The 19,948-nt window shown below is 41.7% G+C and overlaps 1 protein-coding gene across 11 annotated transcripts in view; it reads right to left on the reverse strand.

The window, feature by feature from the left end:
* Positions 1–19,948, reverse strand: part of Rbms3 (RNA binding motif single stranded interacting protein 3) — a 767,889-nt gene that overhangs the window by 96,116 nt on the left and 651,825 nt on the right. For 7 of the 11 annotated variants that reach the window (XM_076917931.1, XM_076917929.1, XM_034483706.2 and 4 more), the window contains exons 9-10: positions 8,414–8,510; positions 5,951–6,001 (exon numbers count right to left, since the gene is read on the reverse strand). In XM_076917931.1, the coding sequence (XP_076774046.1) occupies positions 5,951–6,001; positions 8,414–8,510 (148 nt within the window). The remainder of the gene's footprint in view (positions 1–5,950; positions 6,002–8,413; positions 8,511–19,948) is intronic. The other 4 variants (XM_076917936.1, XM_076917932.1, XM_076917935.1 and 1 more) reach the window with 1 other exon arrangement.

Raw genomic sequence — 19,948 nt, forward strand, 5'->3', positions numbered from 1 at the left:
ACCACCTCAGCTTCCCCAGTCAGTTTCTGCTGGGTATTGTGAGCCCCCAGTTTTGATGATGTCCTCTCTTGTCTGCTGCCACTGTTCTTTGACTTAGAAGTCCCACCTGGGGGAACACTATGCTTGGCCTTAGACTCCAGCTGTCTGCCTTAAAGTGGCATCCCTAGGCAGTTTCTCCAGCTAGAATTTGTGAGTGCTTAGAATTTATCATGTTTTGTTGTCTGTCTGTCTACCTATTATCTATATATCTACATATCTATATATTATCTATCTCTTTATCATCTATCTATTATCTATTTATCTATCAATCATCTATCTATTATCTATCATCTGTCTGTCCATCTATCATCTATCTATTATCTATCTATTTATCATCTATCTATTATCTATCTATTACCTATTTATCATCTCTCTGTCCACCTATCTATTCCTTCCTATTTATTCTTTTACTTTGGCTTTCTCCATACTTAAAAAAACCCAACCAAAAATACGGCTACTATAGATCACTCTTTGACTTCAAAAAACATAACGGTCACTTCTAACGAAGAGAATCTATGCATGAGGAAATCCTCACTGCAAATCCTCTCACACTCTCCATAAGGTTGAAGGTGTAGAAGGGTAGACCTTATATGGCTGTTTCCAGGACATGTAAGATTGAACAAGTACTGTAGAAAGAATGTCAGAGTTCTATCCACTAGCAACAGAGCATTAAGTGGCCTACTGTGGAAAGAGCCTTCTTCAGACTTCCTTCACTCTGGAGGAGTAATAGAAGGAAAAGAAGCCAGAGAGAAGATGGCCATCTACAAGCCACCCCAACCCATATGGATTCTGTTCTGCTAGAAGCAGTAACATATGGCCCAGGAGTTAGTTGTTCTCATTAGGTTGGGCATTATTTCATGTGAATACATGTATTTTTAGGGCCAGGTTACTTCTGTAGATACTCGAAATATCTTACTCTGACACTTGAGTAATGAAAACATGAAGGTTTTGACGTTTTGTTCTGTTCAGGTGTTGGCATAAAAGAGAAGTCATACAAAACAGTGCTTGTGGAATGCAAACACAGTGGTTTTTTCCAAATCTATGTTCTGTCAGAAAACAACCCTAGAAACCGGGCAGCCACAACCTATATTCAGGCAAAGAAGACTCAGATTCAGTATCCCGGCTGAAACAGCCTTGTTGCCAAAGAGAAACTGCCATTTGTCCTTTAGCCCTAGACATAGGGTTCATTCACCATTAAAATCCTGATGTGGCCCTTATGGTGACGCAACTGTCAACGCTGCAACAAGGTGATCTCACATTTCTTATACAGCTGTAATTAGATAACTGTAATTAAATAGAAAGAAAAGGTGACCTTTCTCCTTGAAATGAGTAGCACTGATGGTATGAAAAATAGGAGGCTTGTGAATCAAAGGAGCCTTCATGGAGCTGAAGGCAATGTGACTCTGCTTTCTCTCCTAGTCAGCAGGGTGGAGTTAACAAAATCTGCACACACTGGAATACAGATCTGTCCACTGTGTGCTTATGTGCCATTCCCATTACGCGTGCTGCTTTGGAGAGCAGGTGCACTGTGCAAGCCATCAGCCTGTGAGGGCGATGCTGAGATCTCAGCAAACAGTCAGGAGCCCTGTGCTGAGACACAGAGACAACTGAGTGTGCTGACAAAGTAGTTAAATATGCAACAGCCCTCTTACCTCGGAGTTTTTTTATGTTTTACAGCAAACAGCCCAAACAGACATGGTCATCTTTTCTAAGTGGGACTGGCAATTCTCCAGAAGATCCAGTGAGACCTTCAGGTCTAGCTACAGTGAACTGTGAACTATTTCCTTGTACAAACACCAGAACACTGGCTATGACACACGATAGGAGACTTTCATCCCATCTCCCCAGAATCTTTTGCTCTAAGTTAATAAAAAGGAACAGTGCTTAGAAAATTAAGATTGGAGACAAGCAAACTGGAACAGCAAACCTTGGCAGCGTAGTGTAATTATGAACTTGGGTTGACAGTTCGATTAGTTTAAAAAATGCCTAAGACCTGGTGAAGCTCACTCTGAATGTATTTGTGAGGGTATTTCCTGAGAGAAATACATGAGGGGGAAAACCTCCATGAATATGGGTTGTGCCATCCTATGACATAGGATCTCGGACCGAACACAGAAGAACAAAGAAGAAAGTCAGCAAGACACCCACATTTTGCTCCTCTCCTTTCTCATTGGATCTATTGTGAGCAAGCCTTGTTCACTCCACAGCCAACAACTCTTCTGGACGCATCATCTCCCTATCAGGATCAACTGTATCTCTCTAACCCATGAGCAAGTGAAAAGCCTTTCCCTCGAGTTGCTAAAGGGATGCCTTCTCCCCTCAGTTGCTTCTTGTCAGGCATGGGGCAGTAGCACATGCTTGTTCCCTCCCTCCTCTCAGTGCACACACCCACCCCTTTCTCCACAGTCAGTTCTCAGTGAGGAACCATCACCACTCTGCCTTAACCATTTATACATTCAGACAAAACAGCCCAGGGACCCGGTTCTACTTTAATTCTTCATGCCTTCACAGAAGCATGATTTTGCTTCCAATTAATATCCTTGTTGAGAACACAGCATCCCCCAAATCAAACCTCTAGGACTTTGGGTCAGGATGAGGTGTCTGGTACCCACTTAGGAGTCAGCACAAAAGCACAATGTAAGGATCCCACCACTACCAAGAGGCTCAGACACAAGTCTGTATAATGATGGGGACCAAATAAGTGATGGAGGTATGTCTTGTTTTTCTTTCTGTTGTTATGGCAAATATGACCAAAAGACAATTTAAGTAAAGAAAAGGTGGTTTTACTATCTCTCACTCATGGGTCATGATCTGCTGTTGAAAGAAGTCAGAGTAAAAACTACTAAGGAACTGTTTCTTTATCATTCTCTCACTTGCTCTACCTCTTGTAGTTTCCTTCTACATCCCAGGGCCTTCTGCCAAGGGAATGTTTTCACCCATAGTGGATGCTACCAAGGGAATGTTATCACACATAGTGGATGTCCTACAACCCTTATCAATCAAGAAAATTCCTCTCCTATACCCACATACCAATTTAATATAGACAGTTACACTATTGGGACTCTTTTTCAGCTGATTCCAGGTTGTGTCAAACTGACATGCAAAGTTAACCAGGACAATGAGAGAAACTGAAAATAAATTGGAATTCGATATTTGAGACGTGGGTATTGACTATGTGAACATGCTTGTAAATCAAGCTCCGCTTAGTAAGAAAAGTATACTAATAGCCATTATCTTTAAGAATTAGATGTTAAATGGCTTAATTAGAAAATTAAGTAAGTATTGATATAATTAATTTTACTTATTTATGGCTAAAGGTGTTTGCACCACACTTACTGGCAAGGAATTTAAATAGCTCCGAAATGTGTTAGAGAAGAATGACTCTTAGTGTCCTTAGGTTTGCTTCTAAACAAACAGCCATTTTCTACAAATGATGTTACTTAAAATAAAATTAGACATCTGTTTATTCCAACTCAATAATAACCATTTGCTGAGAATTTGAATTTGACAAAGCATACTTCCGAGCATTGGTACTATGCTTTACTTAATGAACGAAATCCATAATTACTTAGATATTACCATGATCATGTAAGGACAAGGAAACTTTAATCTGCTGCTTAACTTCCCACAAGCTAGAAAGACTTCCAAGCACAACGATCCCAGCCAAGAATCAGCACAACTATCATCAACTTTCTCAGCCTTGCCAGCTCCAGTTAGTCTGTTTTTTTGGCCTTAGACAGCTAAACTATATTTATATTTTAGTACCATCGGGAGAGACCAGTTTAACTCTCACCCTGGTAAAGACCAGACCAGCTGGTAATGTTCTTTCAAAAGTATAGACAACTAAAAGGCATGTTAGGGGAAGACAGATGGCACAAGCTCTGTGTTGCCATGACACTGTTTAGCTCATTTTTAGAAAACAAAGTGGTGGGTGGCCTAGACAGTCCTTTGTCCAGGAAACCACTGGAGCCATAGACCTCACATGTTAGCCTTAGAGACCACCAAGCCCAACCATGATGCATAGCTCAGTCGTGGGAAGTGATGTGGTCTGATAGACCAGATGCCACAGCTAGCAAAATCCAAAGACACATAAACCCACACACGCACACACACACATACACACACACACACACACCCCTAATATTTGACAAAGAAAGACATACTATAAACACACATTAAGACAGAGCTAAAGATCTGCTGGGATAGAGAAGGAGGAATTAAAATGCTTTGGCCGTAGTTCCTAGTTCCAGTGGAAATAAATATTCTCTCTCTCTCTCTCTCTCTCTCTCTCTCTCTCTCTCTCTCTCTCTCTCCCTCTCTTTCTCTTTTTCTTTCTCTCTCCTCCCTCTTTTAAGATTTCAAGATGAACTGGGATTCATCTATGCTTGACATCTGGAAAACATTCACAGAGTTTTCCAGATGTGCATTCCTTTGGCCACAAGGTGATGGTGCTTGCCTTAGAGAGAGACTATGAGCATTCTTACTCTGTAGGTGAGCACATTATTTCTTTTATAAGTCTATTGGTTCCTGCTGGACAGTCTTCTCTCCGGAGCTTGCCAAGCAGTCTGTGCTCCCCCTGTGCTGGCTCTGTCTGTACTAAGCTACATATACTGCTTTGGCAGGACATACTGAATTTTATCTCACGGCTTGGACAGCAAGCCTGAAGTTTTGTTCTGTATTGGATATATTGGTACAATTTATAGAACAAAGGCAAGATGAACTTAGAAAGGCCCTAAGATGTATAAATAAGGGAAACTAGAGGGACTTGCAAAATACAACCCCAACTTCTATGGTGTTAAGACATGAGTGTGTGTGTGTGTGTGTGTGTGTGTGTGTGTGTGTGTGTGTGTATGCACATTTAATCTCCTGGTCTCTGTTATGGCTGTTTTATGTAAATGAACTATCCAAAAGGGTTAAAATTCTATAATGAAGATAATGTTCATGACGGTCATTTTCACATTTTTCTGTCACTTACAGTTTCTGCCTCTGACAGACTACTGTTAAGTAAACAAAAAGGAAACCAGGGTATCTGTCACACAACACAACTCCCTGTCTAGGGCTCTGGCCTCGTTTCCATGCTCTAATGAGTGTGGTGCTGTTGAAATACTCTCTCTTTCTGTGTCTCTGTCTCATCTGTCTCTGTGTGTCTGTGTGTCTGGATATGTGTGTGTGTGTGTGTGTGTGTTTGCACACGCACACGCACGCACGCATGCACGCACGCATGTGTGTGTATGAACCTCTCCCTCCTTTCCTCTCCTATAGAGCTATAAAAACTGCACAATAAAACAAAGAGCAAAGGGCTCTTCCACTGCAGTCTAGGTCCTTCTGTGGTGCACCGCTCTTCTCACGGGGCCAAAGGAAAGGGACCACAACTGGGAAATCCAGCAAGTAGAAAGTACTTGGAACGTTTTGGAAGACAATTTTTTTTTCCAGTAAAGAATAGAATGGCAAATCATCTTTAACATGGAATCTGCCCATGCATCATCTTTCCTCTGTAGGTTTTACAAATGCATTTCACTGAGCCTGCACTTGGTCATGATAGTCCAAAATGTCCCCAGAGCCTACCACACTGTGTCCAGGAGTAAGGAGAAAGTAACAAAGAGAGTGTGGTCCATAAAGTGTGGTCTTCATAAGTCAGGCTTAATTTAAAGAGTTCTGAGTTTCTTTCTGAAGTAGAAGTCCTCTTGCACACAAATCTCTGTTTCTGACTCTGTGTTCATGCCTATCTCTCTAGCTGCCTGTGGCATGTGCTTCTGTGCCTTTTCCAGGGGCCTCTCTGCTTCTGGAGGAAGTCTCTGTCTGAAAGAGTTCTAGTCTACAAGCAAAGTTCCACCCCAGAGCCAGTATGCATCCCAAAAGCTTGCGCTTGGAGAATAAAAACATTGAGCCTCAGGTGACTGAGAACACTTACTGTTGGTTGCATAATGTATGGCAGGTGTGGCGTCCATGACGTGCTCTGGACCTACGCATCAAACAGCAGTCATTAGGACAAGGTAATCACACAAGGAACTCGGTGCTGGTGTTTGGTGGCGCTGTACTAGGTCTTAGGAAGTGGAGGCAGGAACTGATTAATTTAGCAATTCCCCATCTAGGTGGCTGGTTGCAATACCCACATAGGCTAGTCTGTGTGTGTGTGTGTGTGTGTGTGTGTGTGTGCGCGTGTGTGTATTTGTGTGTGTATTTGTGTGTGTATTTGTGTGTGTGCCTGTGTATGTGCCTGTGTGTGTGCCTGTGTGTATATGTGTGTGTGTGTGTGTGTGTGTGTGTATTTGTAAGTATGCATGTAAGTCAGCATCAGGTGTCATTCATAAGGTAAATTTTATCTTTTCTTTCTTTCATTTTTTCTTTTTATTTCCTTTTTTATTTTGAGACAGGGTCTCTCACTAGCTTGGAACACACTAAGTACACTAAACTGACTGGCCAGCAAGCCCCAAATGTGCTCGACTCCACCTTTCTAGCTGGGATTACAAATCTGTACCACTGCACCTGTCTTTCTGTGGGTTTGGGAGATTGCAAGCATTCTGATGACTGAGCCACTTCCCCAGTTCTCATGGCTGAACCCTAAAACCTTATTTTGAAGCTAGAGGTGAAGACTGAAGCTTTAAAGAGTCCCAGAGACTATTTGTAGGTCATCTCCTTGGGACATCCAGGGAAAAACTGAAATAATCTGAGGTTTACTGCTAAGACTTCCCAATTGTTCTGTTACCAATCGGAGCTTTCCATGAGCAGGTGACCCCATCTTAGAACCAGCCAAGCAGAAAAATTAGTGCCAGAAAGAAACAGAACAGAAAGTGTGGAGGAATGTGTTAGGTTGAGGCCATCTTAAACATGTTTAAAATATTATTCTCTCCCATGACAACTGGTACTGTGTGTAAAAAATGTGTAGAATAGTCACCAGCTCTTCTGAAATGTGTCATGTGACAGCCATATGAGAAAATTTGTGGGAGTGGATCATCACATAGAAAGCCAATGAGATTTTATTTTATGATATGTTATATTTTCACCCCCAAATTCACCATTATACTTTAGTTGCTTTGTTTTGTTTTTAAATGGTGCAAAGTAAGAATTAACAACATGGGAAATTGCTGTAATCTTTGAAAGACGATAATCACTTTTCTGTGGATATTCATGTTGCCTAAGTATTCCATGCTGTGACTCAGTGGGCGGTCTTGGCTCCAGCAGGAGCCAAGATTAGACAAAAGACAACACACACACACACACACACACACCACGCCTGAAGGAGAATGAAACTGAAACACACCTGCACACGGCCTCATGGGTCCCAAGAGAAGGCAATTAAGAAGTCAGCCACTCTAGAAACACCTCACGCAATTTAAACAAAACTACCCTGTTGGCGTGGAGATCTTGTTTCAAGAGTCTGAGTGTCATAAAGGAATGGTGTGCTTCTGGGGGATTCAGTGGTTAAGGAAAAATGTGTATAAACTCCAATTTTGATGGTCCGACAGATGGGACATCCTGGAAAATAGAGTGGGTGAGCTGGGGAAATGCCACTGGATTAGTGGGAGTAGGTAACGCTGGCTTCCCACCTGCTCTGAAACATCTGCCCACAATGATTTTGCATACTACAAAGAAATCATGGGCACACACCTGTGTGCTTTCCCAGTCCCTCCCTATGTGGCATTTACAGGCACTTTATGATGAGAACCGGAAGAGTGGTTAGCAGCAGCAGGTGAAGAGAATGGAGTGCTGATTGGCGTAGCTGGCAGAGAGCTCACAAGAGCAAGAAAAGGAGCAAGTTTTGCAGAAGCGTGGCTACTTCCATCCATCTTTGGACTCAGAACTACTGGCTAGAACACCTAGTTTAGAACTCGTAGTGAGTTTCAGATGCCCAAACATTTCAACACATGGGTCCCCCAAAGTCTGATCTTCTTAAGAATAAGAAATCAGGTAAAGAGCGGGAAGAAGAAACATGTTTAATCCACTTTCATGATCTTCCCCAGTGAGAGGTCCCATTTAATACCTAATGGGGTGCTTTTACCAAGACAACTGTGACAAAACAGTGAGATGACAAGGTAGGCTAGCTACCCCGGAACACAATACAGGTAGAGGGATCTCTACAGAGATGCTTATTAGAGAAGACCCCTGTGGAGTGTGAGCAACCCAACCAGCAGACAACAGGCAGGACCATTCCCTAGCACTGAAGAAGCTGTGTACAAAAGATGCAAGGCTTACCAGATCTGATTACTTGGGAAGCCAATCCTAAATCAATTCCTAACAGGAACATTATCATATTAAGGTATGGCTACTGTGTAGGCCACCATTTTTTTTAAGATCCTACCATGCCCTTTGGGACTCTCAGTAGCACATTACTGGCAAGGAAGACCTTGCATGAGGTGCAGGTGAACAGACGTACCTGGTATGTGGAGACAGGGGAGGCAGCAATGAGTGGCGTGATAGATGTCTGTGGGATCATGCGGTTGGTTGCGAGACTGTACGGTGAAGAATAAAATCTGTGAACAGAAAACAACAACAAGAGATTCATGAAGCTGCTGCACACCCGGCCTGTAATCCAGCCCTGCCAAGCACATCAAGAAAGAGGCGTCCCCATGAATGCTTTTCCAGAGAATTGTTCACGGGACCATCTGGAAGGGTTATATATTTGATTTCTCTAAGAAACAAATCAGGTGAATACAGAGACAACTTTAAGTCATCTTACAAAATCAACTGTGGACATCCAGTGTTGGTAACTAACAGGTAGAGGGCAGTATGAAGCCTTACAAATGGTGGTAGTGCCCAAAAGTCCTCCAAAGAGAGTCCTCCAAAAGAAAAAGACACCAGGCTTTGCAAGGATGGCTGGTAAGAGCCCACATAGAGTGCATTTGTTCAGGAAGTAAGAATTCATTCCTAGAAAGGTCTAGTTCAGTGGTTTTCTACTTGCTGCTTTGTGACCCCTCTCAGGGTTGAACAACCCTTTCATCGGGGTGGAATATCATACATTGTACATATCAGACGTTTTCATTACAACTCATAACAGTAGCAAAATTACAGTTATGAAATGGCAATGAAAATACTTGTATGGTTGGGGGTTACCACAGCCTGAGGAACTGTATTAAAGGGTCACACACAGCATTAGGAAGGTTGGAATCCACTGTTCTAGGTATTTTGTGTTAGTATCCATGCCTCCTTCAGAGAATAATGTTTTCTCCATGGAAAGAGAAGAAAGAGGATGACTTGAGTTTGGACTGGAATAAGAACTTCCTGGATTCAATCAAGAAAGTGGGGTAGGTAACAGGATTATTGAGACGTGCTCCAAGAGACTGTGGGTAGCATTTACTTTCCTTAACCTTCTGGAACACCCACTGAACACCTATAAAATAATACTGGGTAAAATTAGGAATTCACAAATCTGAGGGAAGAACCTTCTCTTCCACAAAAGAAAAATGCCTAGATATTAAAACCAAGGGCATACTCATCAACATGCAGGAGAGGCCTTAGTGTTTACCAGGTGTCTGCTGACCTAATTCTTCAGTGAGATTTTAAACAGTTTTCTCCACAAAGTTCCATTTACATGAAAGACCAAAAAAGCCATGGAACAGATAAGACGAGGTCACCAGAGAGAGACTATGCACTCATGTTCCTATCTATTGGGATAAAGCAAGGGCTGTTTTACATTGCTAAACCCATAGCAAGGTTCAGTAATGATGCTTTTCTTTATAAGTAGCAAGATAAAACATTAGTTAACCCCCAGCATCCACTGACACTTTGAAGACACAAGGGTTTATCTAAAAGGAAGGATTTCATGGTTCTTCTGCTGGATAGAGAAAACCTAAGATTTGAGGTTGCCAACACTCAAGTTGAGAATGGCTCAAAGCAAGGATTAGCGACTTGCATGATTTTATTATAAATCTATTTAAGTTAAACTTATTTTCTTTAGGTTTTATCCGGAATTTTAAAAGTATATATTTCTTTATGTTTCGTTATGTGTATATGTGGGTATGGCTCTGTGCACTTGTGAGTGCAGTGCCAGAAGAGGGCGTTGGATCTTCTGGAATTGGAGTTACAGATGTTTGTAAGTCTTCCAATGTGTGGGCTGGGAACCAAACTCAGGTCCTCTGTAAGAGTGGTGAGTTTTCTTCACTGCTAAACCATCTTTCCAATCCCTACCGAGGATTTTTAAGGCCATATCCTTTGGATTAAAAAAAATGCATAGATAAGGAAAACAGAAAACAAAACCAACTAATCCATTTTATGACATGTCCTTCCTACACCTGCTCACTGGCTCTTCTTGCTAAGACTATGATTTTAAAGGAACACTAGGTACACACCCACCAGGACAGAAAACACACACACACACACACACACACACACACACACACACACACACACACACAAAGAAGTTCTGACAAGAACTGAGAGAAAGTGAAATTCTCCCAATGAAGGGAATGCAAGGTGCTATGACTATCTAGGACAAAGGGTTAGAGGTTCTTATGAGCATAGATACAGACACATCTTGTGACCCAGGACCCTGTGCTCTCTAAGTAAGAGAAATGAAAATTTGCTTATACAAAACCCTTAATGTAATTGTGGGCAGAACTTTTATTCATATTCACTTGAAACTGGTGACAATCAGATGTATTTAAAACCTGTCCAAAGACAGTGGTGCATCCTCACAGTGGAACACCATGAAGCAACAAGATAGAAAACACAGACATGCTTATTGTCCATGAAGGGTTGATTCCAGATCCTCCCCAGCCATGGAGAGCAGAACACAGAGATTCTCTGCTCTCTTGCATAAGACAGTGAAGTGTGTTCATACTGTACCTACTCCTGGTTTACCGCATGTTAATTCTAGATTACATATAATATTTAATACAAGTACAATTCTTATAAGCAGTTAGACCTTATCTTCTGGGAGATAAAGGCAAGAATAAAATGTCTGTATGTAGATGCATTTTTTTCAAATATTTTGTATTATAGTTGATGGAACCCGTGAATGTGAAATCTATAAACGAGGAGAGGCAGCCATAACCAGTGGTAAAGCCAACAGGGTAGATCTCAAGGGAGTTATGCTAAATGAAAGGAGACACAGGACACTACAAAGTAAACATCCTGTTTATATCACAGTATGGAAAAGGGAAAATCATAGAAGTGAGAGATAAGTTACAGGCTGGAATAGTCTAGTTATGAGAGAAGGGGTTACTCCAGAGGGGTGTGAGGGGATTTAGGAGTGGGTGCACTCTTCAAACCCTGATTGCTGTGAAGTCAGAACTGTGTGTGTCTGATGCAATCAAAAAGTTATACCCTAGAAGGGCAAATATATACACACATATCTATGTATATGTGTATATGTGTATATGTATATATATATATATATATATATATATATATATATGTGTGTGTATATACACACATATATATAATTTAATCTATAGAGCATACATATAGAAGTATGTATTTATATACTCAAAATTATACCAAATTATCTTTGCTCTGAATAATCTCTTTTGGAAATGAGGTCTCATGTAACCAAAAACTGACCATTGATCCATTAAGTAACTGAGGCTAGCCTTGAACTCCTGATCCCCCACCCTCGACACCCTGAGTGCTGGGATTGCATGTGCATATCATCATGTCATATAGAAAATTAAGCTAGGATCTCAGGATGCAAACAGACTGGGCTTAAACTCATGTGAACCCTTCAGCCTAACAAGTGCTAGGATGGCAGATATCCAGAACACTCAGCTCTAAACTGTCTCTTATAAAGACAATTGCTACCCACAAAATATCCATCTTTGTACTTGTTAATTTTGTACCTGCATGTGTATGCATCTGTCTACTTGTCTATGTGCACACCATGAGTATGTGAGCGTTCACAGAGGCCAGAAGAGGGCATAGAAAGCTTCGGAGCTGGAGTTAGAGGTGGTTGTAAAGCATATAACTTGGGTGCTAAGAACCAAATCCAGGTCCTCTGCAAGAGCACCATGTGTTCCTGGCCACGGAGCTAGCTCTCTGGCCCTCTATTTTCTGTTTTAAATGGTTTACTGAACATTTCCTCTGTGTACCTATGTGTTTCAGACGGTACTCTGAAACACCACTCAATACTCCTCTATTTTGTCTCTCAGAGTATGCCTTACCTCTATGCTCATCTGCCTGACAGCCTTCAAGGGTTTCTCATTGCAACGAGGACAGAATTCAGTCACCAGACAATGAGTCTACAGCCAACCTCTCCGATGTCTATTCATACCCACTGCTCACACATCTGGGATTCTGAAACTTTCTCCTCCCCATTTCTGTTGCCCCCTTTCTTACTGAGTAGGACAGTGTGGAATCTGTGTACACTGATGGCTTCCCAGCTTCTGTAGCCTCACCTACCCCTTTGACCTCTCATATGTCATATGTGGATTCTTAAAGGCCCTCGTGACTTGTGGATATATATATATATATATACACACACACACACACACACACATATATATATACATATATATGTATGTACACACACACACATATATATATGTATATATATATGATATAATCCCCCTTCTTTATTACTTTTCTTTGCTCTATAACTGAAGCAGCAGCAGAAGGTTTCTCAAAAAGAAAACAAAATTTTCTGCTATAGATTGAATGTGTCTCCCGCCCCCGCAGCTCAGACATTGAAATCTTGACTTCTGGCACAACTGTATTGGAAGACAGGCCTCTGAAAAAGCAATTAAAGTAAGAGGGTACAACAAGGGCGGGGTCGTGGTGAGAGAGAATTTGTGACTTCAGTTAGAAACAGATACCTAAGAGCCCATTTTTCATCCTACACACACACACACACACACACACACGCACACGCACACGCACACGCACACGCACGCACGCACGCACGCACGCATGCACACATGCATGCACGTACGCACTCACAGGATGGTAGCCATTGAAAAGCCAGGAAGGGGGCACCCACTCAGAAAGCAAATTATGTCCTTGATTTTGAACTCTGAGCCTTCGGAGTTTGTGAGGATATCAATTACAGTTAAGATAATGACTTGACCATGGAAGCCTAAGCAGAAAAATACAGCGTATTTCTTAACTATTTCTCTCTTTAGACTATTAGTTCAATGTGGATTCAGGCAATAATGACCTTGCTGTGTAGAAAGGAGCCTGCGGCATTGTAGTAATATAGTAATTGTTTATTGAGGAATAAATGCATGTAAAGACGATGTTAGTGTTTGGCCATTCACAACGGGTCCATGAAGCTCAGAGAAAGCTAGAGATGAGACTTCAGAGAACAAAAGACCAAAGCCACATCTTGGTAAATGTTCAAGGGAAATTCAAGTAATGTCTGCTTTCCAAGGATGAAAGGCATTTGTAACTAGGCATGGCAGTCCTTTGCTATGGAAGGTCTGGTTAGCTTTTTATTAATCCTTTATTATTAAATAGGATTTTTGACACATTTTGTTCATGAGGCAGTGGGCAGAGAGACCTGCCCTGGGCTGATAAGGACATGTCCAGGTACCCAGAGCCTCTCAACCAAGTGTCTGTCGCATGTCCCATACAGTGACTTTGCACAACTCCACTTTCAATCTCAAACTGACAAAAAAAACTGCATGCTGGATTTTAGCATGGACAGTCTATTTTGTAAAATGTTCCAGCTGGAATATTAAAAACGAAAGCAATAAAAATTGTATTGACAGAGTTTGCAAAGAAATTCTGTGGTGGGGATGCAGAGAACGAATGGAAATATAAATTAACCCACCAAGTAAAAGGACAATCACAGGAGGAACCTGTTGGGGGGAAATTTAATGTGCTTCTGTTCTATCTGTCCTAATCCCATCCATCAAATAAGAGTGACATTTCATGCTTCCCAGCATGTTCTGAAACTGCCATTCAACTCAGAGTCACCTAGAACAGAAAATGTGCTGAGAAGAGCAGGCAGAGTCCCAAATCTTAATCTAATTCTGTGATCCAACTGCAAAGCTGTTCTTTTAGGCCACTGCAGGAGAGGCCATTGTGGCAGCTGGGGCTTACACTGAAGGAAGAACCACAGCACGTTTGAGCCCCTGCCACGTGTCCATACACACTTTACAGAGAAAGTCTGATTGAGAAGATAACTCAGTCAGCAAAAGGCAAACATAAGACTTGGGTTTAATTCCTAGAGCCCACTTAAGAAAATCCAGGTGTGGCTGTGAATGTACCCTTGTAATCCCAGTACTGCGGTGGTGGAGATAGGAAGGTGACTGGGTGGGGCTCACTGAGCAGCCAGCCAGCCGTACTTGGTGAGAGTCTGGCCAGTGAGAGAGCCTATTTCAAAAACTATGGTGAGTATCTCCTGGGAATGACATCTGAGGCTAAACTCTGACCTAAACATAAATGTACATGCACACACATCATATACACATGCATATAAGTATGTATACATATGTATCATACCACATAGAGATACATCATATACATACATTCACACATGCAGGCATATGAACACACATACACATGTACTTGTCCATGTATACCTGCACAAACATGTACATACCATAGAAACAAATCACAGCCCTTTCATATTGGCATCTATCTAAATAAATCCAGGTAAATGCTTCAAGTGGAGGTATTAAGTAATGGGGGAATATCTAATAGAAAATCAACCCAACTTGTAGCTATCATATTAAAGTTAAAGACATGTAGGGGGTGGTTCCGATGCTTAGATTGGGAATCTATCGGTGAACACTAAAGATCCTGTTCCTCAATTGGTTCTTGATTGATCAATAAAGATGCTAGCAGCCTATGGCTCGGGGGAGGGGGAAGGAGAGAAAAAAAAGGCAGGAGTTCCAGGTTCCTACAGTCAGGCTAGGAGATGCAGGAGGAGGAAAAGAAATTTACCATGCTTTGGAGAAAGAGAAAGCCAGCAGTCATGTGAGGTCTTGGGTAGAGTGGCCATTGGCCACTTCTCTGGCTGGGCCGAAGATAGCAGGCAGGAGATGGGAAACACAACTAAGCTGAGTGCAGGTTTAGGGTGCTGAGCAAGGAGAAGGTAACCAGGTAGCTAAGTTGAGGGCAGATTTCGGGGTGTTGAGCTGGAAGTGAAGGTTAAGTGCCCTGCCATTGAGCTAAAACACATATTAAAAATAAGCTAACGTGTGTCTTTCATTCATAGATCCAAGGGGACCAGGGCAGTGGCTGGTAGTGCAGTCTGCCAGGAGCTTAAAGCAGGGTACAGAAAGTACATGCTACAGAGGCACTCCATGCACATATGTGCCTTTGTAATTTCAATGTAGGAGTGCATGTATCATGACTGGTAAGTCATGCTGTAAAGCGCTGGGATCGGATGCCTGGGCGACCTGTTCAACCAAAAGTAGTTCTCTTAAGAGCTCTGTTTATAATGTTTAGTAACTTTTAAAATTTGTTGTTCATTCTATGTGTGTGTTTGCCTGTACCAATGTGTGCCACATGCTTGTAGTGACTGAGGGTCCAGAAGAGGGTATCAGATCCCTTGTAACTAGAGTTACAGATGGTTTTGCATCATGTGGGTGCTAGAGTCTGAACTCATGTCCTCTGGAAGGAACTCATGTCACACAGCCACAGAAACTCAAACACATCGCAAACACAAGTGCACACACAGACACATACATACATACATACATACATACATACACACACAGACACAGAAACACAAACAGATCTACATACTCACAGACAAACACACACACACACACATAGACACACATTCACACATACACACAGACACAGACATACAGACACAGATGCACACATATGTATATACGTATATACTTGGGGCCATGATTTCCATCCCACAAAAGCCTTCATTGTACATCTAACTGGGTGTTCTAAGCTCCATGCAGTTCTTTCTTTTTCTGACGATGTCTGGAGGCAATCAGAGACTGCCGACATCCACTGGAAAGTTCCAAGATGCTACAGACTACTCTGCAATGCATAGGGGAATATACAACCCACAAGTCATCCAGCTTGAAACGCTAGTCAGGTTGACACTAAGAAGCTTGGTGTGGGTATATGGATGAGGTTTTAAGTGACCTCAACAGCAAGTGATGAAAAGTAAGAGAAAACCAGATACAGTCTATAAAAATAAGCTGCCCATTGAAAGTCATCTTTGTGTATGGTGTGCACTTGGGTGGTTTCCCACCACATGACTCTTGTGAAGATTGGAGGGCAGAGTCAAAAGATGTTGGTTCTCATTTCTCGCTGTGTTTTTGGGACAAGGTCTCTAATTTCCTGCTGCCTACACCAGGCTAGCCCATCTCTGAACCCCAGAAATTCTCCTGTCCACCCATTTTCCTGTAGGAGTTCTGGGATTATAAACTCACATTATAGCTTCTGCTTTATGTGGGCAGTGGGGATCAGAACCTCATTCATGCACTCCAGGCTCTGCCGACTAAGCCATTTCCCCAGCCCCACATGTATGCTTTTAAGGAACACAGCAGTTCCTGAGTTTTCTGGCATTAAAGGCAAGTATCTTTCCTAAACCCAGGAAAATCAGAGTGTAGGGTCACTAATGGGATATCAGTTTGCCTAAAGAAAAGTCATCTCAGGGGGATTTGCAGTCAGCAGTAATATAGTAAAATCTTATTTCACTGGCAATAAAAATAACACAGACATATCCATAACCCCAGGGTGAAATGTTTTTACCATAAAGAAAACATACAAAATCCCATTTGCACACCAAAATAAACAGTAAGAGCTTGTGTTTCGTGTCCATGGGCAATATTGTTAGAGTTGGAACCAACTGGTCAGGCTAACCAACAGGATAAGATTAGTACATTTTTGGTCCCTTTTACTCTAATAATGACATATTTCTGTATATAATAGTAACAACATATTACTGTAATATCAACATAGCTTTCCATTTATTTCCTCCTCAGAGCAAAAGTGTGATGTTTCTGTATCACTTAATATCAAATGCCCATAGAAAACAGCTGGCAAAGGACACCACGGGGGACATTCCCTTGTTGTGTCTCACAGGAATATATTGTAGTTCAATAAGGCCCTCTGAGGGGCTTTATGCAACATCATAGAGAGAGGGGCATGGGAAAGATGTGCCAGGAATGTGGAAAGGCTTGTTTTTCATCCCCCCACCTCACCCCAAGTCATATTTGAAAGTGATGGGATTTTACAGAGGACTGCTGGGAAGATAAAAACAACAGGAGACAGTAATAACGGATTGTAACAGAGTTGTGCTGAGCCAGTGAAGGGGAAAAGGCAATTTTATTTTGTTAAACTGATCTATGGTTAAAAAAAATTATTCAGGTTTCCCTTCTCAGTTATGACTTTGACCCTTTTACCTCCAACTCTTAGGTAAAAGTGACACTGGACTAATTTTAGGTGGTAACTTGGATGGATTCGGAGAGATGAAATTGGGATATCCCAGTGACTACCAACAGCAAAGTCTTACTTATGGTGATGGAGTTACATCGGCTGATACACTGACACATAACCTGTACAAAGTCTCCATTCTTGTTTCACAATGCAGGATTAATGTGGTGGCTGTGGGACTCTACTCATTTGATTATTTATTTATTCTTTGGTAATATATCGAGGATGGTATCCACCCGTCAGTTCTCCTGTTCCAACTCTTCTTCAGTTCCCCCAACTTCATGTCCTCTTTCTTTTTTTTATTATTTATTCTTTTTATTTCTACAACTTACTGAGAAGTACTAGTACTGCTTGTATGTGCTTGCTGTAGGGCCATCTGGTGGCACACAGGCAACATCTTCGAAGGAAACAGACCCCCCTCCTCAGCAGACATGGATTCATTCAGATGGGGGTGGGCTTTCTTCATAAGACCTTCCTTCCTCCAGGGTAGAAAGTTGAATGACTTGATCCTGTGCATGTCTTGTGGAAGCAACCACAGATGCCGTGATTCATGATTTGTGCGTCATCCCTGTTGTGGTTTGATTGTGGAGTGTTATCCCACCCTGGGCCCGTGGAATTAAACATTCATCCTTCCAGCTGATGCTCATATTTTAAGAGGATTCTGAATTCAGGAAGTGGCTTTCGGGAAGTATGTAGCATGTTTCCTTTTCTACCTCCAGGCTGTTCCTTGCTTCCTGATCCAAGGAGATGTGAACAAGCTCCTGCACTCTCAAGCCACCTAGTCAAAAACCTCTCTGATCACCCACACTGTGCTGCTTTCTCTACATAATGGACTGCACTGTCATATCATGTGAGACAAAACAAGTTCTCCTCCCTTCTCCTTAAACTGCTTTTTTTAAACGGAATTTGGTCTTAGCAATGAGAAAAAATGCTAAAACCTAGCCCCATATTATACTAAAAAAAAAAAAAAAAAAAAAAAAAAAAAAAAAAAAAAAAAACCTTTGTCTTAGTGTGTGGTACTAGACACCAGAGGACCACCAAACACACTCTGAAGGCCTTGGCAAGAGAGCAGCCCCTGCTGGTGCACCACAGAGCTCCCAAGCCCTCCTCAGAACACAACTTCACCTGTATGATCTGATGCAGTCAATTTTCATCTTTGGAAAAAAATACATAGACTTAGGTTACTAGTAAAAAGTAGAGTCCCTTCCTTTCCTGAGGCACTGGGGCTCTTCCCAGAGAGTAAATTCCATCACTTGTGTGTTACTCTTTCAGAATTTTGTACATATACAAGTGAATACTGGGCAGAGGAAATGGCTGGCCACTTAAAGATGATTCTTGCTCCTGCAGAGGTCCTGAGAGAGTCCCCAGCACCCACCTCCAGTGCCCTCCAGCTCTTGCAACTCCAGCTTCTGAGGATCAATCCTTTCTTTTGGACTCAGTGGGCACCACATTCATGTGAGCATACAGACATACACATTCACACACACACACACACACACACACACACACACACACACACACTTAAAAATAAAATAAGTGTTTTAAACATTGAACATAAGCTTATATTTAGTACTTATGTGTCTCCTGCAACAGTGTTTTATTTTATCTCCTATTAGAATCATGACTATACAATTATTAGAGCCAAGATGAAGTGAAAGTTTCCTTCTCAAGTATAGGACCAAATGATTTTATCCATAGGAAGATCCTTTAAATCAAAACAGAGAGGATTGCTGTTGAATTCTGCTAGCTGAGCATTAAGTAGTATTCGGTGTCTCTAAGGGGAGTGGAGCAACTTGAATCTCTGTCTTTGGATCCAGCCTGTGATGTAGCCATGTTGTAGAAATGGCTTCTTCCCTTTCGTAGTGAATACTTCTCTTGGTTAGGTTGTTTCCACCTCATGTAACATGCCTCAATTCTGGACATTTACAGATTCTCTAGACAGATGAGCAGGTGATCTAACAGGTTCTGTGCCCCTCAGAGGAGCTGATATTGACCTAAGGGGCACTTTACTGAGAAGATGTTTGAAGACATTCTCACATTATGCTTATAAAAATGGCTCTTCTACCAGTGACTTCCAAGTAGGGAGTTAAACATAGAAGCCAATAAAACCAAAGACAAAAAAAGCATTTAAAGTAAGAACAAGAGTATTTTGCTATAATCTTTGTATTTCTTTCAATTCCATGGCAGCATATAAAATTCCTTTCTTCTTGTAAAGAACACTTCAATGGATGACAGGCTAATACATTCTGGTGTGTATGTGAGTGTTTGTGTGTGTATGTATACATACATGTAGGTGTGAGTGTATGTGAGTGTTCATGTATATGTGTCCATGTTCATGTGTTTATGAATGCACATGTGTGTTTACATATGTGTGAGTGTGCAATTGTGTTTGCATGCATGTATATGTGTGTATGTGTGTATTTGCATGTATATGCATGTATTGTGTGACTGAGTGTGTGTAGTTGTGTGTGCATGTGTGAGTGACTCTGTGTGTGTGTGTGTGTGTGAGTGAGAGAGAGAGAGAGAGAGAGAGAGAGAGAGAGAGAGAGAGAGAACTACTGACTACTGTCAGGAGTTGCTTCTCCCTTTCACCTTGTTGACACAGGGTCTTTGTTCTTGTGTC

This window comes from Arvicanthis niloticus, chromosome 21, assembly GCF_011762505.2.
Source record: "Arvicanthis niloticus isolate mArvNil1 chromosome 21, mArvNil1.pat.X, whole genome shotgun sequence".
Classification (NCBI taxonomy): domain Eukaryota; kingdom Metazoa; phylum Chordata; class Mammalia; order Rodentia; family Muridae; genus Arvicanthis; species Arvicanthis niloticus.